This window comes from Salminus brasiliensis, chromosome 4, assembly GCF_030463535.1.
Source record: "Salminus brasiliensis chromosome 4, fSalBra1.hap2, whole genome shotgun sequence".
In the NCBI taxonomy this organism is placed as follows: Eukaryota; Metazoa; Chordata; class Actinopteri; order Characiformes; family Bryconidae; genus Salminus; species Salminus brasiliensis.
Genome location: NC_132881.1, coordinates 48,103,358 through 48,128,357, shown reverse-complemented (window position 1 = coordinate 48,128,357; position 25,000 = coordinate 48,103,358). Strand labels below are relative to the sequence as shown.

The following is a 25,000-nucleotide window of genomic DNA, read 5'->3' as shown; positions in this document are numbered from 1 at the left end:
TTTTGGTTTCATAAGGAACATTTCAGAGACGTTTTACTTGAATTTTGCTGCGTAACTTTGACCAGTGCTATGAACCAAACTTTGTATTTTCAAAATAACAACTTTACAGGAGAAGGAAAAAACCTTCTTCGCTTTCAATGGAAGTCAATGGAAAACGATTTCAGTTCAAGTAATTGTTAAGCATTTCTATTGGTCCGTTCATTATATAATTCTCATTCAGGATAAAGAACAGCTGCCAGATTCACATTATGGAGAAAAGTGAAAAACGGCAAAAATGGAGATGCAAGGTCTTTGCATGAGACGTTTTTTTTGGTCATTTGTTGGCATTAATGTGTAAAACTGATGTTACCATTAGTAACAACTATCACAACAATAACCAGTAGCCTAATGGTAACACAACTTAGTAACCGATAATCTTCAGTACAACAATTTTATTAGAAATGGACCTAATCTGACATCTGCTATGATCCGTTTCTGGTCAATGGTTTGGTCAATGGCAAGCAGTAGCTTTTAAGTAAAGTGGCATTTCCAACCTTTTAATGTTTAAAATCTTCAAAAAGCTCAGATTAACCCTGGTGTTGTCCAAACCTTCTGTATACTTCCTTTCTCACTATATGGACAAAAGTACTTGGACACCTCCATGTTGCCTTTCTGACATTCCGTTCTATGGAGTCAGTTGTAGGCTTCTGCACTCTGCTCTGAGCTCAGCACTCGGCCCTGACCCCGCTCTGTAACTTTACGTGGTCTGACAGACACTCGGTGGCTGAGCTGCTCTCTGTGAGCTGTTCCTCCTAAACTCTTCCACTGTTCAATAATAACACCACTCACAGCTGATGGAGGAAGATCTAGGAGGGAGGAAATTTCACCAGCTGACTTGTTGTAGTTGGTGCAGCGGTGTCTCCTATTACATACAGAACCACGCTGGAGTTCAGTGAGCTCTTCAGAACCTCCCGTTCTTTCACTGATGTGTGGAAGAAAGGCCGACTGCAGGACTAGAGGGTTGATTTTATACACCTGTGGTGGCAACAGACCTGAATTCAATGACTAAGAGGTGTGTCCCAATACTTTTGTCCATATAATGCATGTACTTTGGTGATGTGTTCTCTGCTGTTAAATATAGTAGGTCCACATCCCCAGTGGTTCTTCTCAGGCCTCGCTCCATAGAGCCCTTTTTAACACCATTATATGCAAAAGTGTAGGCCATATGGGGTAGAGGGTCACTCTGTCACTCTTACACTGGCCAGACGCTCAGCGTCTGACCCACCGCACACAGCAACGACTGTGACGACACACACGACGTCTCACGCGGCACACAGTTCCAGAAGCAAAACCAGACTCTGTAACACCCGCTCTGATCACACACGCTTAGAAAAATAGAGTAAAACCATTATACAGAAAAGCAACAAACAGACATGAGAAAACAAGAACGGGCAACCGAACATTTCGCTTAGCATGTGCTCACATCCTAAAAGGCCTGTACAGAAATAGGGACCGTTCTGAAGTTGGCTGTGTGGCAGTCCATCTATAGGCATTTCCCCACGCAGGAAACGCACGCGCAGGGTTTACATTGTGGCTAACGCTCGCTAATTCTCTCTGATGAACACACACGGGTTGCCAGATAAGTCAGGTGTTCCTCGTTTCCTCTCCAGTTTGGGGATTCGATGCACACTGCTCAGTTTAATGGTTCAGTTTGGTGTTCAGTTGGCTTTGGGACGTCAATTTCCAGAATCTTTGGATGTTTGGAAATGTTATACTTGGCAACCCACAATAATGCGCAGTGACCGTTACCGGGTTCAGAGCATAACATAATATATAACATCCTTAATGCCTTAAAGCCCATGTTGGTGACCCGGAGAGCCACCACCTCAAATGCATTGTAGGTTACAAAGGAAAGGCAGCCAAGCTGAAACCAACCAACAGTCGTGGCTGAGAGAAAAACAAAAAACAAACAAACAAACAAACAAAAATAATAATAATAATAATAATAATAAAACAAAACAGTGCAAAACCGGCCAAAAAAAACCCCAAAAAACAAACAAAACATATTTCAATGCAGGTTAATGAGACAGTACAGCTGATTTTATTTCGATTAGCATTACCATAAATTCTGATAAGATCAAATATTAAAATTCATGAAGTGTAAACAGTAATGCATGACAAGACAGGAAAAAAAAGTCTCAATATTTTTAGGATTTTATTTTTTATGTATAAACACTGTACATAAATTACTTTCTCTGAGACTAATATTGATGTACGGATAAGTGTAATTTTTTTTTTTAAGTTTAAAAAACAAAACAAAACCCAAAACCAAACCAAAACAAACAAACAAACAAACAAACAAAAAAAAACAATCCGTAAAGATACTCTCACATCTCTTGTCAAAAGACTGGTCAGATATGATATATATGTTTAATTTCGTCTGTTTTGCTCTCTACTCTACGTCCGCCACCGCTTGAGCCGGTCCAGTAATGACATTGAACACTCAGACTTGACTTGAATACTTGAATCGTAACAGTGTCCTTTAAGAAAGCGAAGCAGGAAAGAAAGGTCATGGTCAGTTCACTCACGGCTGTACATCTCTGTCCAAAACAGTCCACAAAAAAAACGGTTTACTGATAGCGAGATAGAAGAGCTTTCCAGGAGTTAACGAAGCTCAGCCTGGACCACGGTGGCAGCTCTCAGACCTGTACGCGTCAGTCCAGCCGAGTGCAGTGGTTTTGCGCATGTAAACACATTTTTCCTCCTTTTATCCCATGTTTTTTTTTTTTTTTTTTTTTTGTAATCCATTAAGCATATCACCTTTAAGGTTTTTCATACAAAAAAAGCACAAAAAAAAGATCCATAATTAAGAGTTTCACTTTCAAATCTTTCCCAACTCAAGAGTCTCAAGAGCTCTGTCGGGAAAAGTTCGTTCGTCCATCTGCCGCTGCAGCGTGGAGAAAACGATTAGTGTCGATTAGGGGGGGTGTCTAGTGTGGACTGTGACAAAGTAAGGGAGTCGCCCCAGGGAGTCCTTTTCTTTTTTTTCCTACATGGTAACTGAGACAGGCAGCTAGGCACAGTTTCCCCAGCCCTACCCCAGCCCTAAGTTTGCGGGTTGGGGTGTGGTGGGGGGCTTTCAGCAAATATATTTAGAGGGGGTACAGAATGGGGCAGTAGTGTGTTTTTTGGAGGCCGCTGGGACGGTGCAGTCTGTTACCTTTTCCCGATCTCGCTCTGCCTCAGGAACTGGATGTTGTTAGCGCTGTCGGCCAGCTCTGGGTATTGCTCCACGGAGAGTACGTAGTAACCGTCGTAGCCCAGGACTTTCCCAGAGCTCAGGAGCTGCCGCTTTTCCCCTTCAGTCCAGAGCCGAACGCCTTCCTCCCCGTCCCGCACCCTCTGCTGTTCCCGTGCCCAAGCGCTGGCCAGCGCCCTCTGCCTGGCCTGCTCCAGAACGCGCGCCTTTTCTTCGTCTAGCGTCATCCCGTAGCGCACGTGGAGCGCCAGCGAGCCGTACTGCAGCTCCACGTCTGCGAAGCGCCTGGTGCGGCCGTTGACCACCGTGGTGGACTGCGACACCGTCACGTTGACGCCGTTCTCCAGGCTCTTGCGGCCGCTGGTCAGCCGCAGCGCCCCCAGGTCGCTCTCAGGCAGGCTCGTCTTGATGAAGTAGTGCGTGTCGCGCCCCTCGATGGTGAAGTGGAGGTCTTCCAGGTAGAAGGCGTTGTTAAGAACCGCCGCCACCTTGATGCAGTCCTCGTTCGCAATGTTCAGAGCGTTGGTGGCCACCTGGCCCTTGCTGGTGATGGCGAGCATCACACCCTTGCCGATCAAGGACTTGACCGTGGCAAACCACAACCAGGGCTTGTCCCGCGTGGAGCGGCGCCGGCTAAGCTGGATCTCCGGCATCCTCTCGAAGGACAGGAAGGCCTTGGACTGGCGGGTCACCTCCTGCTGGACGCCCGAGATGGACTGCGAGGAGACAAGGAGAAGAAACTTTAACAGAAGAAGATGGCAAAGAGTGGCTAAGGATGTTCTGCCATTATTCCCCTCGACACTGATGTCCTTCTTTTGAAGTGAATTATTTGAAAGCCCAAAGTGTGACTCAGGCAAGGCCATTTTTGATCATGCATTTATAACAAGAGAGAAAGATCACAGGGAAGTGTGAGTGATCACACGATGCTGAATTTCTCCAACAAAACAAAAGCAAACAACAACAAAAGGTACTGAAAAAAAGGAATGCTTATTTACAAATAGGCTGTTGGAAGTCCCGTCTTCGACCTAGCTGGTTAATTCCACAGGGAGACGCAGCCGTTGCGCTAGCGTAATTAGCTCTAAAAAAGGACTCATTTGCACATCAAATGCTTATGGATGGCGACCTTATTTCAAGAAAAGTGAGAATGATTCAGCTTGAGATAATTGTCTCTGTCCATGCTGATGGACCGTGAAGCACCCGCGGTTTTGTTTATGTCTTTAACAGGTCCAGCAGGGCTTGCAAAGCAGATATTTAATCTTAGTGGGACTCTCCTGGATAAATAAGGCATTAAAAAACACACACAGTAACACTTTCTGGACACAAAGCTTTGCAGGCAAGAGGATGCATGAATCGGATAAAGCTGGGGTGTCGATTCGGGGGCTAGAACCCCACAGTGTTGCCTCCGCTCCAACACATCACTGGTCAGCTGATCAGCTCAAAAAATCAAGGGTGTTACTGCTCAACATTCTCTGCCCTCCATAAAATCCTCTCAGAACTAACTCTCTCTCTTGCCACCTACCAGTCCGACCATCAGGACCACCACCCACCCATACCAGACCAGCTACGTGTTTAATGACCATGTTAAAACCTAAATGGACTCTTAACTATCTGCACTATTATTATCACCACTATTAACTATCAGCTGTATCTGGTTTGGTCATTTTTATCAATAATTTATTAATAGATCTGATCAGAGGAGGACGGGTCCGGTCCCCCTTGGGAGTCTTGGTTTCTCCCAAGGTTTGTTCCTCCAGCTCTGGAGAAGTTCTCCTTGCCACTGTTGCTGTTGGGGCTCACTGGGAGACTTTGATCCTTCATGTCTTCTTACGTTATTTGTTTTTTGTCTCTGTCTTTTATTAAGTACTAATTATGTAAAGCTGCTTTGTGACGACAACAGTTGTAAAAATCTCTACAAATAAATCTGACTTGACTTGTTAAATTAGTGGGAAATGCTAAATGGCTAATGCCAGGTTACACGTACCGGAAGGTCATCCCACAGCTGGCTCTTCCTCATCTCCAGGGAGGGCTGCGTCAGGTCAAATTTAGGAATGGGAAAGCCTGGGATGGCGTTGTGAAGGTGGAACCCAAAGGTTACCAGCCAGATGTTGACGTCTGAGGATGGAAATGTGGCAGTTAGATCAAGTTCTGACCGAGTGTCTACTCACTATACCTGCACAAAGCACAATCGCTCATTTCTGTCCTTACCTGTGACGTACTCTTTGACATCGTGCACCTTGCTGACGGGGTTATTATTGCGGAACATGTAGAGGTTGAAGGGAGCGGGGTCTTTCCCCACCCTGGTCCAGGTGCTAATGTCTGGTGTGGTCCAGCGGCCAGCCGGGATGTCGTAATCTCTTTCTCCGAAGTGCAGTAACCTCGTCAGTGGGTCATACAGCCCTCCATGGAAGCCGATCACCAGCTGAAAATCAGGATTGGAGTCGAAGTAGATCTCCCCGTAGGCGGTGTACTGGACCTGCTTGAGGAGCAGCCCGTTGCTGCTAAAGACGGCCAGCGGCGTTCCAGTGTTGTCACAGGCGATGTAGAACTCCTCGCCGCTACTGATTTCCATGGCAAACAGGTGACCCTGCAGATCATAGTAGAGCGAGGTGATCTCAGAGCTGGAATGGTTGTAGACGTGGGTGATGCGGGTGGGGTAGTTCAGATCAGCGTAGAAGAACTGAAGGTGTTGGCCCAGGCTGTTCCTGGAGGCCAGGCGTCTACCCAACCCGTCGTAGCGGTACTGGATGGTCCAGCCACTGGCCTTGCTGTGGACTCGTACCAACAGCCCTTTGGAATTGTACTCGAAGATCTCAGCGCCGCGCTGCCGCAAGAAGCCGTCCTCATCCATTCGGTACTGGACATCTCCAAGCCGAGTGATGCGGTCCCGCAGGTCGTAACGCAGAGGAGTGAGTCGGGCACTGTTGCCAGGGTTCAGCAAATGCAGGTTGCCATTCAGGTCGTAGCTGTAGCGCCACATCATCTTCTCGTTCAGATAGACGGTCTGCAGCTGGCCATCCACGTCGTACTCGTAGCCGTATTTGGTCGTGTTGGCGAAAGGCCCAATCTTGATCTCTCGCTTTGTGACGCGACCCATGTTGTCGTACTGAATGGTGATCCAGTACATGAGGGAGCGGAAGATCTCGTACTGGATCTCCTTGATGCGACCATGGACGTCAAAGTGCTTGGTGTAGGTCATAACCGCCGTGGAGATGATCTGATTGATGTCGTAGTAGATGACCCCGAACTTGCCGAACTGCTCCACCTTGCCTGAGATGTCATCAAACTGGTACAGGTCGATGGGAAGCGGGGTCTCGTTGATGACCCCTTGCATGCTGGTGACTCGGAAACTGTTGTCGTAGGAGTAGTCGAAGCGGGCGTTGACCATGCCGTCCTCGCTGAAGCGGAATATTTGTCTGTCCACTAGGGGGCCGATTTGCCGGTAGCGAATGGAGCAGATGAAGCCCTCGCTCTGCAAGTTGACCGTCTTCAGGACGCCAGCCGTCTCGTCGTAAGTGAAGCTGACACGAGTGCTGTCGTAGAGGATTTCCGACAACTTGTTCTGCCTTCGGTACTTGTAGAGGACGCGGCGGCCGGTGCCCAAGTGCGCCACCCGGAGAAGTTGCCCGTCCTCACTGTAGTCCACAGTGACCGAGGCGTTGCTCTCGGGCGGATGGTAGATGTTTCTGTAGTAGCCAATGGATCGGATGGTCTCCATGGTGTGGCGCGCCACGCTAGGCATGGTGATGGCGGACAGGCGGTCTTGCAAGTCGTAGTCGAAGATGTACTGCCGCTGGCTGTGGAGCAGGAGCACCATGGACTGGAAACCAGGAGAAAGGGATGGCGGGACAGGGTTTTGAAAAGAGGGGTTAGTAACAGTTAATTACTCCTAATGAGTTTTTAAAATGCAAATGAGGTTCAAAAGCAGGTATTAACATTCCCTTTCTGCACCGCTTGAGTTCTCCTCGACCTCCAGTTTTCTAAATGCAGGGCTGTTTAATATGCTCGGATGCGTAATTCTAAAGCGTTCAGAAATTACCGGCCTTTCGCCTCGTGAAGCGCCTGTATTTATCTCATAAGGTAAGCTTCGGTGAATGTCGCGATCACTTAGCGAACCAGTAGGTAATAATGCTCTCAACATCCCGTAGCGATGGGGTGAACCCAGTGCTGCAGCGATTGATAAATAAGCCCCCAAATAAATAAATAAATAAATAAAAAACAGCCACTACTGTCTGTTTCTTAGCTACTGCTACCATAATCTTCAGTGCACGCCTAATGTATGCAATGCTATAGTGGGGGAAAAAAACACCTACTCAGCAAGTCGGCTACGCTCAGTGATTGAGAGAGGTCTCATGTTTATTCCGAGGCTGTTCCGGGGATTTTGACGGACAGCATAAACCCGGTTGATAAATAAGTGAGTCTAGCTGTAGGGCATGACTACAAACAGGCCCGGTGCCCTGCTAGCTCACCATCTGAAGCTGTGCCACACAAAAGCTGCTGAGAAACCTGCTACATCATTCATCTTCTCCCTCTTTTTATATTTATATATCATCTCCTCCTTCCATTCCTCTGCTTCTTTCTTCTCTTTCTTGCCTGGTGAAAAAGGCAAGAGCTGACGCCCGCTGGGAACGGCGCGGAGGCGGAGAAGGCTAGTCTCTGAGGCGTCTCTGTGAAGAGCCTTCGCCTTGTCATCCGTACTTGGACAGACATTACTCAGACTCCCCAGGCACTGTGGGTGGCATATGTTCCCTACGTTGATATCTCCCTCTCTGGACATGCTACCTGCTCGTGTGGCAGGCGATGGAGAGGCAGGCAAGCCATGCATATTTAATCTATGCGTGAGCTCATGTACACAGCGCCTCTGTTAGACTTGTCTCCAAAACTTTTCATCTCAAACGTGTCTCGGAGCTGTCTCGCAGGAATCCCACCTGGGCGCTGGCTGTATGTGGGGAAGGGATGCTTTATCTCCTGACTGGGGTTGTGTGTGTGTGTGGGACTGCTGCCTAGGTCATTTTTGATTGGCCTAATTTTCTCAATTAGGCCTACTGAAGTTGGTCTGACCTTGGTTGGTTAAATAATTAGGGACACTCACATGCAAAACTCTCTGGAGCAGATTAGAAACTAGATGACCCTATTGGCTCCATGCTGCCTAATAAAGCCAGGCGTGGGCTAGAGGGGTATAAAGCCTCCCAGCATTGAGGAGCTGTGGAGCAGTGGTAGAACTGTGTTCTCTGGAATGATGATGATGGTGGTGGAGCTCCATCCAGTACTTTTGGAATGAGGTGGGGTGGTGGGATCATCATCCAACATCCTGACCTCACTAACAACGGTCTTGTCACTGAATGCAATCAAATCCTCACAGCTATTCTCCTCCAAAATCTAGAAGAAAACCTTCTTCTCTGGAGAGTAGAGTTTACAGTTACTCCAACAAAAGCAGGATTGACTCTTTTTAATCCCCTTAACTTGAGCAGGTGTTCCAATACTTTTGTCCATTTAGTGTATTTAGACTAACTGTCCCACTCCTCCGTGCAGAATTCTTTTAGCTGTGTCTTTCTGGACTGTTGGATTCTTCATGACTCAGCTTGAGGTTCTGCTCTTGGGCTGATCTTGCTAGGATGGTCTGATCTGGTCATGTTGGTCAGCTGTTCCTCTTGTAGATGATTTAGTGGTCAGTGGAACAGCGGCTGATCTCTAACTGTTCTGAGATCTGTTTAAACCCCTTCCAGCTACAGACTCCTCTACAACATCTCCACCCTTCTTTCTGAAGGCCTCAGAGCTGAGAGCTCTCTGGATCTGACCATGATGGTGATCTTCTTCACCCCTCACTTCAACCATCAATCCAGAGCAGACCAGACTAAACGTCTGAGGTTTAAATTAGAGTCTGATTCTACACTTCTGAAGGAGTAGTAAGTGTTTGGGGAGGGGGGTTTAACTTTCTAATCACAGGAAAATTAAGTTTCTATTAATTCCATTTTATAAATGATTTATGAATGATTACAGATGTTTCTGCAGGTGTGACTTTGATTATATTACCTGCATCTCTCAGTGCTGACCACATGAAGATCAAACGTCCAGATGTTTAAACTGGAGAGTCCAAAGATCAAGTAAAATGGACATGCATGCGATGCAGTAAGTCAGCGGTCATATACAGGCCAGCAATATCTGCAGCCTTCTTCATATTTGTCACAGCATCAGGGATGAAAGTTTGAGCTCCCTCCAACTTTTCCCAAACTTAGCGCCCTGGCTCTCTTCCTCCGGCCGCGCCGAGTTCAAACCCCGGCTCTTCCCCTGGGCTTCATTTCTGGGTCCATAAGTCTTTACTGCACTCCACTAAGCTATCTCAAACACACACACTGCCTTTTATTTCTCCTCTCTGCTCTCCTCAGCAAACACAACATCCACAAACCTTCAATAATTCAAAGGAAAATTCACACTTCTAGGCCTTCCAGGCCTTTGTCCTGTAAAATGTATTCTCTATACATGTTTTCTCTTCTTTTTCGGGAGGGCAGAAGTGTTGTTTTAACGCTCACACAATAATATCGGACTCCGCCGAGGCCCATTGAAAAGTCTCCGCCTCTACTGAATCTCCAGCATGGTCCTGAGCACAGTGGTCACCTAGAGCTTAAGTCAAAAGCTAAGATGAGCTCTGCTGACTACAAATGACTGCCTGCGCCCTGCGCCCCACCCCGCCCTGATCCGACCCGGCCTGAGCACAACAGGTTCAAGCTATGAAGCTAAAATATATATACAATGTTTGGACAAAAGTATTGGGACACCTGCTTGTTCATTGCTTCTTCTGAAATCAAGGGTATTAAAAGAGCTGATCCTGCTTTTGTTGGAGTAACTGTCTCTACTGTCCAGAGAAGAAGATGTTTTACTAGATTTTGGAGGATGAGCATTGCTGTGAGGGTTTGATTGCATTCAACCAGAACTAACAAGAGTGTTAGTGAGGTCAGGATGTTCAAAGATGATCACCACTCTAAAAGTACTGGATGGAGCTCCACCACCATCATTCCAGAGCTGCTCCACAGCTCAATGCTGGGGGGCTTTATACCCCTCTAGCCCATGAGAGTCCTATTCTACTGGCAGTACTTTTTCTCCACAGGAACTAGACAAGCTGTGTGGATCTGTTTTAGCAGTGAGTGCAACTTAAAGTAGCTGAACACAGTCATTAGAAGGGGTGTCCACAAATATTTGGACACCAGTAAATATAAGGACCAGTAGTCCCGTACTTTCACAGCCCAGATTCAGTGTTGGTTCTAGCTAATGAGACTTGGTCTTGGAGCTGATGTTGCCCAAAATAATTACCAAGCGCTTCGGAGGTTGTACCTCACCCTGACCCCCAGTCTATACCTAGCAGCAGCGTTTGTGATCTGACCCCCTCACCTTGTCCAGGTAAGTGTAGCTCCACACTTTTCCATCTGCGAACGTCCTGGAGATGATGCGTCCCTGGCTGTCGTATTCCACTCTCTCCACCGTCGGCCCTCTCTGGATGCTGGTCACCTGACCGCTGCTGGAGTAGGTCAGGTTGACGGACATCAGCTTGCTGCTGGGGACCCAAAGCGTGGGGTGACCGGCCGCGTCGTACACGATCTTCAGCAGGAATTTGCGATGGTCATCGTAGACCTTCTCCGTCCGCAGCGTTCGGTCATAGTCCACCGAGAGCAGGTTTCGTCCGTTGACCTTTTTGGAAGAAGACAAGCAAAAAAACAGCACAGGACGTCAGTGATGTTCCATATACATCAGGTAGCATCAATGATCTTTGGGCACCCATGACCCTGTTGCTAGTTCATCGGTTGTCCTTTTGGTAGGTAGGAACACCCCACAAGACCTGCCTGATGTTCTGGAGATGTTCTGACCCAGTCATTATCTAGAACATCACAGTCTGGTTCTTGTCAAAGTGTCTCAGATTCTTACGCTTGTCCATTTTTTCTGCCTCAACACCTTCATCACCTTCATCACCTTCAAGACCTGACTGTTCTTCACTCACTGCCTTATATGTAGCTCCACCCCTGGACATACAGGAGCCACTGGACCCAGATCATCAGTGTCCTTCACTTCACCTGGTTTTAATGTTATGGCTGTTTTTTGTGTTGTTATGAAACCACCATAGCTTTAAAGACACATTTTTGTTTGATGTACATCTAAAATGAGTTCTAAGTCTATAAAAGAGTACCATTAATATGAAGTACACTATATGGACAAAAGTATTGGGACACCTGCTCATTCATTGCTTCTTCTGAAATTAAAGCTGATCGAAATCAAAAGAGCTGATCCTGCATTTGCTGTCTCTCCACTGTCCAGAGAAGAAGACTTTCTACTAGACTTTACTTGGAACATTGCTGTGAGAATTTAGTTGCATTCAGTGACTAGAGTGTTATTAGTGAGGTCAGGATGTTAGATGATGGTCACCACCACCCCACCTCCATCATCCCCAACTCCCCAACTTATCCCATTCAAAAGTACTGGATGGAGCTCCACCACCACCATCATTCCAGAGAACACAGTTCTTCCACTGCTCCCAGCTCCTCAATGCTGGGGGGCTTTATACTCCTTTATACAAATCTGTGTCAGCAATGGGTGCAACTTAAAGTAGCTGAATGCATTCATTAGAAGGGGTGTCCAGAAATATTTGGACGAATAGGTCCAAAGGTGCTATATGAATTAATGCATTATTATTATTCCTGCAAATCAGAGGGATGATAGATTGTATACTGATCACTGAGATTACAGGGATCACACAGGGTGATGATCTGCTGTAGAAATGTAAGGACACCCATCAAATCACACATTTCAGAAGTTGGACCTGCCCGAAAGTTCCAGCGCCTCCTCGGATCCCTCTCCTTAATTACCCTCGAACATTTGGAACGGAGCTCTGCGTGATCTGCTGCCCGATGACGGGAGTTTTGGAAAGCAGTAAGATCAGATGTTGACCTTGGCCACTATTTATACCTTCCGCAGGATACTGAGACGCTTTATTGATGCTGCGAGACTACCTGCTACTCACAGCTAAATAATGACACCAGCTTCTTTCCACACGTTCCCATTTAATGAGAAGATGTGCAGAGGTGGGAGCTGGAATGCATGGCTGGTGGATGCTTTCGAGCGCCTGATAGATGAGAACGGATTTCTCCTAAGACACAGCTAGTTAGGTGTCCCGTCTGCTCTGGGTGCATCTGCATAACAACAGAGGAATCACAGCTAATGCAGAATGAAGCCTGCTTCCTTACTTTCCTCATACAGGTTGATACCAAACTTCAAAGGCTTCCTGAACTTCTTTTGGAGAAGCAATTCTGCTTCCCCGAACAGAGGAAATGTGTCTCGCCATATAAAGAAGAGCGTTTGTCATATTACTGCTGTTATTCTGCCAGCAAAGTAAGAGAGAAATGGAAATTGCTGGGTAATTCTTTCCAGCTATGCAGCAAAAACAGCGACCTGAACCGAGGTGCTGGGTACGTGGTAAGCAATTTGTGTTAGGATTGTTGAGGGAAAAAAAAGATTATCCCATATAAACTTTTATTATAATAATTATTATTATATAATAAATATAATAATTAAAAAACTTATTATCATTTTTATTTTATTGCTATGAAATTTCTGGAATTTTCCTGCATGGCCCTTATTGTGAGGAACGACCTTCCCCCCCCACACCCAGCATTATTTAGCCTGTATCTCGTTCTCGTTCACACTCGTTTATAAAACTTGGTTCGAAAAAGTTGCACCAGAATATTAAGAAAAAGGCTTTGCTGACAGACTGTGCTAAGACAAGGGAAGGTCTGCTGCTGATAATGAGGACATTTCCCAACCAGGACCTGAGCAGAAAAAGGTCTAAATCTACAAAAAGGTTCATATTTGCTCAGTTTAATTAATAATCTGCTGACAGAGTTTGCTAACATTTGAAGCCCCTAATAAATAAGCACTATATTATATATTAAATATTATAGATTTCTTAATGACTGATTTGTTACAAATGTAAAAGTAAATAGTAAATGTTTTCATTTCCATTATTACTCGTCTTTTTAGGGACATAACATTAGTTCTGTTTTTATATTTTTTTATATTTATTTTTTTAATGACCTAAACCTCATTAATAATGTTTTAGGGTAACGATCAGCTGTGGACAGTAACTGAACAGGTATTCACATTTATTAAAGACTATTTCAAGGTTATTATTACAGTTTAATTTCTGTGCCTGGATATAAAATCTCTACATTGTTACTAATAAGAGTTATTATAATTATTATTATATAATATTTTCTATATTCAAAGTAATTATTCATTTTAGTGTTTCACTGAACAAATGGTTAATAACTCAAACAGGAAGCTTTGGACAAGCATATGCATTTACTAGCTCTGTTGTTACTGACAATTTCTCCAGGTAAAATCACTAAATAATTTTAATTAATTAGATTTAGCCTATGTTTTGCTTTCTATAATATTATTTTTGTAAATATAAAACAATAAAATAATACATTTTAAAAATTATATATTTAATTTTTAATATTTGTACAACTAAACATTTCTAAAAAAAATAATAAACAGTGCCAAAGTTATTAACAAAATTATGAACTATTATTATTCATTTCTAATTTAATTAGACTTCAGTTTGCTCACCCTCAGCTTCCGTCCGAACACTATGACCTTTCCTCGGGTCTGCTCCTTCCTGAAGCGCCACTCCACCAGGTTCTGGCCGTTCTCCCCAGGCAGGCTCATGTTCCTCCGGGCTACCGTAGGGTTAGCTGCTCCGGCCAGTATATGAGGCTCCGTCTGGTAGTGAGAGTCCATTCCGTTGGCGTAGATGACCCTCAGAGAGTTATCGTAGCCCACCTGGTAGCTGTTCCTCAGCTGGTCTGTAGGGGGCGACAGAATGTGTTTCTGCAGTTTAATTCAGTGTAGAGCAGTGTAGAATTCAACTGTAGTGCTTAACGTCTGACCATCAGCTGCAGTGCTTAACGTCTGACCATCAGCTGTAGTATTGTAGCATATCTTGCTGACACGTGAACGTGGTCTCAGTGTTCAGACAGTGGGTGGGAGTGAGGTGGCCTGACTCATCAAAGGTAAAGGTGATGTACCTACAGCTGTGGTCCTGTTTGTGTTGTTTCCTCAAAGAATACGTGCTGAATTTAAAAAGAGACGGGCCGGGGGAAAGCTTTCCGAAAAAGCTGCTTTACAAATACGACAAATCTACTAAACCCTACTCCAATGTCCTTAAACTCGGTGACTCCATTCATGCGCTATGCTAATGGATTTTCCTCCAGCACACAGCTCTCCCTTCATTCTTATTCTCTCCAGCGCCGTAATTACTGCAAAGGAATAAATTACCAGCTGACAGTTTTAGGCCTAATGAATGAGTAATGACTGCTTGGACATTAATATTGATTTAATATTTGAGTTATGGTGAGTTATAGCTTGATTAGCAAAGCGGTGGATTTTCCGGATGTGGAGCCACAGGTTAGCGCGCAGAGGCAGTGAGGTTCAGCGAGGCTCAGCGAGGTTCATATGATCCACACGCTCATTCTGACAGACTGTAATACACTACAGGAAGCGTAGGGGGCGCTCTATAATGCTCTATAATGTTCATATTATCCACACGCTCATTCTGACAGACTGTAATACACTACAGGAAGCGTAGGGGGCGCTCTATAATGCTCTATAATGATCATATGATCCACACGCTCATTCTGACAGACTGTAATACACTACAGGAAGCGTAGGGGGCGCTCTATAATGCTCTATAATGTTCATATTATCCACACGCTCATTATGACAGACTGTAATACACTACAGGAAGCATAGGGGGCGCTCTATAATGCTCTATAATGTTCATATGATCCACACGCTCATTCTGACAGACTGTAATACACTACAGGAAGCATAGGGGGTGCTCTATAATGCTCTATAATGTTCATATGATCCACACTCTCATTCTGACAGACTGTAATACACTACAGGAAGCGTAGGGGGCGCTCTATAATGCTCTATGATGTTCATATAACCCACACGCTCATTCTGACAGACTGTAATACACTACAGGAAGCGCAAGGGGGCGCTCACACTTTCTTACCTTGTACCAGTGTGTAGAAGGAGTCTATGGAGGACAGGTTAGTGGTGATGCTGACATCATCGTCCCGTCCAGAGGTTTCAATGTCCACAGTCAGCGCTCTGTCCATTTCTTCAATCAAACTGGTGATGACTCCTGTCGGGAAGGTGACGTTGGTCAGCCTTCCTTCACTGTCATAACTGTAACACACAAACAACAAACAACCCCCGTCACACCTGTGTCCACTGAAGCACAATGTTATTAGAGCTTCATACTGGATATTAATGTTATTGGAGCTTCATACTGGATATTAATGTTATTAGAACTTCATACTGGATATTAATGCTATTAGAGCTTCATACTGGATATTAATGTTATTAGAGCTTCATACTGGATATTCATGTTATTAGAACTTCATACTGGATATTAATGTTATTAGAGCTTCATACTGGATATTAATGTTATTAGAGCTTCATACTGGATATTAATGCTATTAGAGCTTCATACTGGATATTAATGCTTTTAGAACTTCATACTTGATATTAATGTTATTAGAGCTTCATAGTGGATATTAATGTTATTAGAACTTCATACTGGATATTAATGTTATTAGAGCTTCATACTGGATATTAATGTTATTAGAACTTCATACTGGATATTAATGCTATTGGAGCTTCATACTGGATGTTAATGTCATTAGAGCTTCATACTGGATATTAATGTCATTAGAGCTTCATACTGGATGTTCATGTTATTAGAACTTCATACTGGATATTAATGATATTAGAGCTTCATACTGGATATTAATGCTATTAGAACTTCATACTGGATATTAATGTTATTAGAACTTCATACTGGATATTAATGTTATTAGAGCTTCATACTGGATATTAATGCTATTAGAGCTTCATACTGGATATTAACATTATTAGAGCTTCATACTGGATATTAATGCTATTGGAGCTTCATACTGGATGTTAATGTCATTAGAGCTTCATACTGGATATTAATGTCATTAGAGCTTCATACTGGATATTCATGTTATTAGAACTTCATACTGGATATTAATGTTATTAGTACTTCATACTGGATATTAATGATATTAGAGCTTCATACTGGATATTAATGTTATTAAAACTTCATACTGGATATTAACATTATTAGAACTTCATACTGGAGATGAATGTTATTAGAACTTCATACTGGATATTAATGTTATTAGAACTTCATACTGGATAATAATGATATTAGAGCTTCATACTGGATATTCATGTTATTAGAGCTTTATACTGGATATTAATGTTATTAGAATGTTACATTACAGTTACTACTGTTTTTATTGTTATTAATACAACAAATTATTTGCCAATAAAAAGATAAAAAGCTGTGTGTGTTCATTAATTCATAAATATTATAACTACATTGAGCAGTTATCTGTTAATATGGATAAATGAATAGACCAGTTTTTTTATATTTTAACATAAAAAGATATTAATAATGTTAATAAAAATATATTAATATTTGAATAACTCTATTAACACTATATTATAGTTATAACTATTATATAGAAGAGCAGATTGGAGGCTTTCAGTGGGCGTACGTCAATGGACTCCCACCGGATTTGCATTCATTTGTGTATTGAACTTATCAGAGTATTCACTGACATTCACTGCAGTCTGAAATGAGCGAACAAGGCCAAACAGAGGAGCTGCAGCCGAGCTCGGATTTAAGTATGAAGTTAGTGAGAGAATATAAATACACACATTAATTCTGCCCTTGGGATTCATTCATCTGTATGCTTAACATGAGCCTCTAATACACTCCGTACCCGTCTACTGTCAGACTCTGTTTACTTTAGCCATGAGAGCGCATTAGGCTGAATGATCTGTCTGGCTTTTCTTCCTAAAAATAATAGCAAAAAGACTCGGAGCAGTCTTCACCGCCGGCCGCGTCCCAGCGCCGCGGACCTGCAGGTTTGGGCTCAGGTTTTAATGGATTCTGAATGGAGATCTACACTTAAAGGTTAAACCCTCATTGCCAGCCATAAAAGCTAAGAGACTGTAAATAGCCAAATTCTTTTACGATGATGTGAGGTTGATGTAGAGATACTGGTGTGTGTGTGTGTGTGTGTGTGGAGGTTTCTGTGGAGTTTAATAGCCCTTTTTAATTGTTTTTTACATTAAACAACTGGAAAAGAATCAGAAGTGCAGATTCCAGCCATGTCTCTGTTTATGAATATTAATGTTATTAGAGCTTCATACTGGATATTAATGTTATTAGAGCTTCATACTGGATATTAATGTTATTAGAACTTCATACTGGATGTTAATGTTATTAGAACTTCATACTGGATATTAATGTTATTAGAGCTTCATACTGGATATTAATGTTATTAGAACTTCATACTGGATGTTAATGTTATTAGAACTTCATACTGGATGTTAATGTTATTAGAGCTTCATACTGGATATTAATGTTATTAGAGCTTCATACTGGATATTAATGTTATTGGAGCTTCATACTGGATATTAATGTTATTAGAGCTTCATACTGGATATTAATGTTATTAGAACTTCATACTGGATATTAATGTTATTAGAACTTCATACTGGATATTAATGTTATTAGAGCTTCATACTGGATATTAATGTTATTAGAACTTCATACTGGATGTTAATGATATTACAGCTTCATACTGGATATTAATGATATTAGAGCTTCATACTGAATATTAATGATATTAGAGCTTCATACTGGGTATTCATGCTATTAGAGCTTCATACTGGATATTAATGTTATTAGAGCTTCATACTGGATATTAATGTTATTAGAACTTCATACTGGATATTAATGTTATTAGAGCTTCATACTGGATATTAATGTTATTAGAACTTCATACTGGATATTAATGTTATTAGAACTTCATACTGGATGTTAATTTTATCCATTTTATCTGCAGTCGGGTTGTTTTGCATTATCGGAAACAGCGATTCTAACTCTGGATGGTTGTAGAATGACGTTCTGAGTGTTTCTCTGTGACCTTAATGAAAGGTCTGAAAGCAGGAGGTCATTAAAAAGGAGAAAGGTTTGATGAAGCAGACACACAGCCAGCTAGCCAGAAGGCAGTGTCTGTCACCAGCAGGCCTAATCTAAGTCTTCGGCGGACGGGGACAGGCGGACAGCGTGAGTCATGTTAGAGCCTTGGGTCGACTGTCTGTTGAAGGATGGTCACTCACACACCATGTTCACATCAGACAGGACAAACACACTTCAGATGTTCACGGCAGCTCCACGCGCTTGCCTCTCGCTGGCAGGGCAGTGTTTCTGTGCTTCTGCTGTGATTAAATGGCAGTTCTGGAGAACCCTGTTCTATTTCAGTGAGCAGATTACTGCCGGTGCTCGCTATGTGTGTTACACTCCACTATTTCAACAGCTTTAATAGAAGTCAGATGTGTCCACATACTTTCTGAGCTTTATAATGGCCTTCATGAATCACACTGCTGATGAATTCACCATCAAAGACTCTGGAGCACCAGAGGCTGAACAGTCTGCACATTCTGTACGACGATAGTAAATGAATTCATGTAAATTATTAAAGCGAAGGTTTGGCAAAAACTCAAATGTACACTTCCTCCTCTTAAGCCTAATGTAGTTGTTCAGCCAAGACAGGTTTGGTGTCTGTTTTTTTTTTCAAGGCTAATGTCGCTAACAAGTAATAGAAGCTTATGTACACCAGTTAGCATCATGACATAGTGTACGTTTTATGCAAAGTGTGTACAACAAGTTCTCCGCACTCACTCATAGAAGGTGGTCCAGCCTATCTGGATGCTCTTGGTGGCGAGGAGGCCGCTGTTGCCGTGATACGTGAAGAGTACCAGCTCCTGCCCCTGCGCCGTCAGCGTCTTCAGCCCACCATTGGTGCCGATGGTCAGCCAGATCACCTGGTTGTCGGGGGCGACGATGCGCACAGGCATGCGGTTGGGGTCGCGGCGGACGCGCAGCGTGTTTCCGTTGCTATCGGTTACCGCGGTGACGTCGTCCTCGTTGCTGTAGCTGAAGTTGTACTTGTAGTCTCCGGTCACCAGGCTCATGGTGTACTGGTGCGTCCCGTTAGCGTCGAACACGTACAGCTCCTGAGAAGCTGGAGAGGCGACTTCATACAGGCCGGAGGAGCCCTGCGGGGGCCGGTTTCGGGATATAGCACGGATCCGGATGTTTCCCAAATCGGCCACGTACAGTGTCCCGTCTGGAGAAACCACGAGAGAGGACGGGGCGTTGAGACGAGCGTCTTTCGCATAGCCGTCGCCCGTCAGGTAGCAGTCGCAGTTAGCGTCGTTCTTGCAGTCACAGTCAGACGGCGCCCCCGCTAGGTGGGAAATTTCCCCATCGGTGCTGACCTGAGGGTAAGGATGGGGATTGTTAGTGTTAGTACCTGTTTGTTTGTTTGTTTGTTGAAATAAATAAAATTATCAAGTTAAACTATATGGACAAAAGTATTGGGACATTTCTTAATCTTTCAATTCAGGCCCTTCATTCAGTCCCATTCCCACCACAGGTGTATAAAATCCAGCCCCTAGTCCTGCAGCTTAGAGTAAAGGGGGACCAGCTCTATGTTAATGCCTATGGGTTTAGAATGGGACGTCTGAAAAGCTCCTTCAGGTGAAAAGAGCGCCATCTACCCACCTGGAGAGAGCACGGCCAATTGTGCTCTCTCTGACTCCGGCTGCAGATGGCAAAATGACATGGCTCAGCCTTCTGATTCTCGAACCCCATAGTGGCCATAGTGCCAGTGCATTACACCACTGCACCGCTGAGGGATTTCTACACCTCTAGAAGGTTCTATACACATCACTGTGGTTCTTCCGTGGCATCGCTCAAAGAACCCTTTGTAGCACCTGTCCTGCTGAAGGCTATACACCACTGTACGTGAGATTGTTCTCACCTGCCGGATGCGGTTGATCTTCTTCTCGTCTGTCTCGGCGATGTACAGCACTCCACTGAAGGACAAGGCAATGGCTGTAGCGCCCTCTAGTGTGGTCTGGATGGCACGCTTGCCCAGACTGTACTCGATGCCCGGGACCTGGCAGTGCATGGGCCGTCCGGCTACTATCCGAACCTGCCGGTTTTCCGTGATCTGCAGAACCACGTTATTGTCCAGCACGTAGATGGAGTTGTCCATGGGGTTGATGGCCAGGTCAGTCGGCCACTCCAGACGCACCTGAGGGCACAGAGGGAGTGGAACCTGATGTTCAAAAGGGGCAGATTCGTCGCCCTGGATACAAAGCTAAACCATAACAGAAGAGACAAATGCATAAGTTTGGACGCCTTAGAGAACAGCAGTGAAAGCCGGTGTAACGGCGCCTGTAGAGGGCAGCAGGGAGCAGTGTTTGTTTCATTGACCTCGAGCTGTTTCTGACTTCACTTGGAGATTCAGCTGCTCTCTCGCCCATTCCTCACGCCTCTACCCCCTACCACGTCTTTCTTTCTGCCCTCTCTCTCTCTCCTCATTCATTCTAGCTCTCTCGCCCTTTTTTTCTTGCTCTTCTCACGCTTTTTCTTTCCTTCTTCTTGCTCTCTCTCTCTCTCTCTCTTTTCTTCTCTCTCTCTCTCTCTCTCTCTCTCTTTTCTTCTCTCTCTCTATCTCTCTCTCTTTTCTTCTCTCTCTCTCTCTCTCTCTCTCTCTCTCTCTCTCTCGTTGTCTGAAGCTGTTGCTGTGTTCTGACACTGATGAAGAAGGATTCTTTACTTTGGAGCTGTAATACATTGCAGCTCTGAGCTTTATTTCGTTTGCCCGTCACAGGCTCATTTATTTCGCAACAGGATACAATTCCTCAAAGCCAGACGGCAGCGCACGCCTGACTGGGACAAACATAAACATAAACAATAACAACAACAAACTTTACAAACCGGTTCTGGACACAAGCCTGTTTTACACAGACTCTCAGTGATGCTGTTTAAAGTCCCGAGCCTTCATAATAATAATAATAATAATAATAATAATAATAATAATAATATTAATTTACATTTATAATGAATGCTATAAGCATAGATTCATACTGGATATTAATGTTATTAGAGCTTCATACTGGATATTAATGTTATTAGAACTTCATACTGGATATTAATGTTATTAGAACTTCATACTGAATATTAATGTTATTAGAGCTTCATACTGGATATTAATGTTATTAGAACTTCATACTGGATATTAATGCTATTAGAACTTCATACTGGATATTAATGCTATTAGAGCTTCATACTGGATATTAATGTTATTAGAACTTCATACTGAATATTAATGATATTAGAGCTTCATACTGGATATTAATGCTATTAGAGCTTCCTACTGAATATTAATGATATTAGAGCTTCATACTGGATATTAATGCTATTAGAGCTTCCTACTGAATATTAATGATATTAGAGCTTCATACTGGATATTAAAGCTATTAGAGCTTCATACTGGATATTAATGTTATTAGAGCTTCATACTGGATATTAAAGCTATTAGAGCTTCATACTGAATATTAATGATATTAGAGCTTCATACTGGATATTAATGTTATTAGAACTTCATACTGGATATTAATGTTATTAGAGCTTCATACTGGATATTAAAGCTATTAGAGCTTCATACTGGATATTAATGTTATTAGAACTTCATACTGGATATTAATGTTATTAGAGCTTCATACTGAATATTAATGTTATTAGAGCTTCATACTGAATATTAATGATATTAGAGCTTCATACTGGATATTAATGATATTAGAGCTTCATACTGGATATTAATGCTATTAGAGCTTCCTACTGGAGGAGTGTGAATGTAAGTGATAACTGATTTTCAGTATCAGTAATTTCAGATCTCTGCAGGGCTTTAGGAATGGGGTTGCTGGGAGGAGCTGATCTGTGTGGTTAAATCAGACCTAAACCACAGATGTCAGGAGAGTCAAGCTGAAATGTTCTTTCACTAACAATTAAGGTCAGAGGTTGTATAACCTCTCTCTCTCTCTCTCTCTCTCTCTCTCTCTCTCTCTCAGTCTCTCTCTTCTCTCTCTCTCTCTCTCTCTCTCTCTCTCTCTCTCTCTGTCTCTCTGTCTTTCTCTCTCTCTCTCTCTCTCTCTCTCTCTCTCTCTCTCTCTCTCTCTCTTTCTCTCTCTCTCTCTGTCTCTCTCTCTCTTTCTCACTCTTGTTCGGTCCTGCCCTACTTTGAACTCCTGCCCTGTTGGTGCCTGAGGGTTAAGCATCTTTGAGGAGCATTAAAGTCTAATGCAGTCAGAATAAAAGCTTTCTGTGCTCGTCCCGGCCCGGCTCTGACTCCGCCCGCTACATTATGCATGAGCCACAGGCCCGATCCACTTCGCCTGGGCTGCCATCGCAGCGCTAAAAGTGCTTGACCGTTAACATGGGGTCAGACTCTGCTGGGCTGGTGGAGGATGAGGAACAGCGGTGGGGTGGGGGGGGGTGGGGGGTACATGCACTTTAGACGAGCTCCGGGGGAACGGCTGCAGGGATGGAATCTTCTGGAACTGTGGGAAGGCTTTTATTATGAAGAGCTTTCTCACTTCTTTGGAATTTAATTTGGATGCTCTGCTGTAGATGATCACATTGTCTTTAACTGAGTTGGTTAAAATGATTTAATAATTAATTATTTATTCAATGAACTTTCTAAATAAAACTGACGCTTTATTTTAGGTGAATATTATAATGCTTTTATTGATGTTTATTAAGCCAACAGCAGCTAATTTATTGATTTCTTATAACTACCTTATTAAGCAGTAATTAGTTTGTTTTAATTAATTAAAATGTCATAATAATTAACAAATTAATTATTATTGATTCAATTAGCATTAGGATTCTAATTCATTTTATTTTACACATTATATAAACACACGTGTATATATAAACATGTATATATGTAGACACTATATCCATTTATTTCATAAATTTAACAGATTGGAAACAAATAACACACAACATATTTAACTACTTATTTTATATTCTATTTTATGTTTATTATTGTCCAGGATATAACATTTAATTCAGTAAATAAACAGTAATATACTGTGAGAATTTTGTCGTTTTGTGTTTTTATTTAAAACACAATAAAGAATAATAAGTCTGGGTGCCCAAACTTTTGCATAAACTTCATGAAAATTTACCGTTACATTTTTTTAAATGGGAAAACTTTGTTTCCAGGTTTAAACTGAAAGTCAAAAAAATCCCAGACTTTCTTCCTTTGTAGGTACAGTCTTATGCAAGTTTGGGCACCCCTGTTAAACACATCCTCTATAGAGACGCAGCTCTTTATAGGTCAATACACAGCTACTGTTTATTTACAGAACAGACGTAATACTTAAGATATTATTTTACTTTTTATGCACATTAAACATGTTTTTACAGAATTCATTAAATTCAGTAAATAAATAAAAACGTGCAGAATGATTATGAATTAAATGTTTAATATGTCACAAAAAAATACTCTTTATACACTCTAAATACACTTTTCTATTTTTTATTGTCCTGTAATGTTGCTGTTATAAATGTACATATATTTAGTATATTTTTTATATTTTATATATATGTATTTATTTATATACATTGACATTTCATTTATTTTAATATTTTTATACATAACATATATATATATATATATATATATATATATATATATATATATATCTGGCTGCTCAAACAGCTTGTAAACCACACACACGCTCATGTGTGTCAGAATAAACCGCGTAAGAGAGCTCATTAAACATTTTGATTATTGAGGTCACTCTTTGTGTGTGTGTGTGTGTGTGTGTGTGCGTATGGTGTACGCATCCCTATGGATGGTGTTTCCAAGCCCCTCGGCGGCTGACCCACCTGCAGGAGCGCCGGGCTGGGCCTTGTGGGATGTGATTAAGTAAGGAACAGCAGCAGGGCATGGTGGGACACAGACAGTCAGAAACTTCAGCGTGTGAAGTGTGTGTGTGTGTGTGTGTGTGTGACAGCAGTGTGTATACCCTCAGCTGTATATGTCCTTAATGACGCACTGCTGGGGCTGCTGCGCTAACACTGAGGCGTATGGGGGACGCGTGTGTACGTTTGTGTACACCTCAGTAAGCTCGGCTGAGTTGAAGCCCAGGGGTGTGTGTGTCTAAAGAGTACCCCCCCCCACACCTTACAACTGACATAAGCTTCATTGCACACCATGATGACAATGGGACTTAGGTGCACTATATGGACAAAAGTATTGGGACTTTCTACTAGATTTTGGAGGAGGAGCATTGCTGTGAGGATTTGACTGCACTCAGACAAGAGCGTTAGTGAGGTTAGGATGATCCCAAACTCCCCAGCTCATCCCAAAAGTACTGGATGGAGCTCCACCACGTTATTCCAGAGAACACAGTTCTTCCACTGCTCCACAGCTCAATGCTGGGGGGCTTTATACCCCTCTACTAGCCCACGCCTGGTATTATTAGGCATCATGGTGCCAATAGGTTCATCTAGTTTATCTGCTCCAGAGAGTCCTATTCTATTGGCCGTACTCAAAACAGGGACTAGACAGGCTGTGTGTGTCAGAAATGGGTGCAACTTAAAATAGCATTCATTAGAAGGGGTGTCCACAAACATTTGGACATATAGTGTGTATCATGCAAAGTTCCAAGGCTAATTGGATCAAATGTAAACAGTGAACCTGGGTTCGGATCTTGGTCCACAAGACCTTTAGGTGTAATACT

General features: G+C 43.0%; 1 protein-coding gene across 1 annotated transcript in view; it reads right to left on the bottom strand.

Moving 5' to 3' along the window:
• Positions 1-25,000, bottom strand: part of tenm3 (teneurin transmembrane protein 3) — an 890,613-nt gene that overhangs the window by 2,518 nt on the left and 863,095 nt on the right. Inside the window, 8 exon segments of the mRNA XM_072677215.1 lie at positions 1-3,954; positions 5,220-5,350; positions 5,444-7,055; positions 10,622-10,918; positions 13,850-14,085; positions 15,300-15,475; positions 19,074-19,672; positions 20,218-20,493. The exon segment at positions 1-3,954 is cut by the window's left edge and continues 2,518 nt beyond it. Coding sequence (XP_072533316.1) covers positions 3,196-3,954; positions 5,220-5,350; positions 5,444-7,055; positions 10,622-10,918; positions 13,850-14,085; positions 15,300-15,475; positions 19,074-19,672; positions 20,218-20,493 — 4,086 coding nt within the window. The 3' untranslated portion in view covers positions 1-3,195.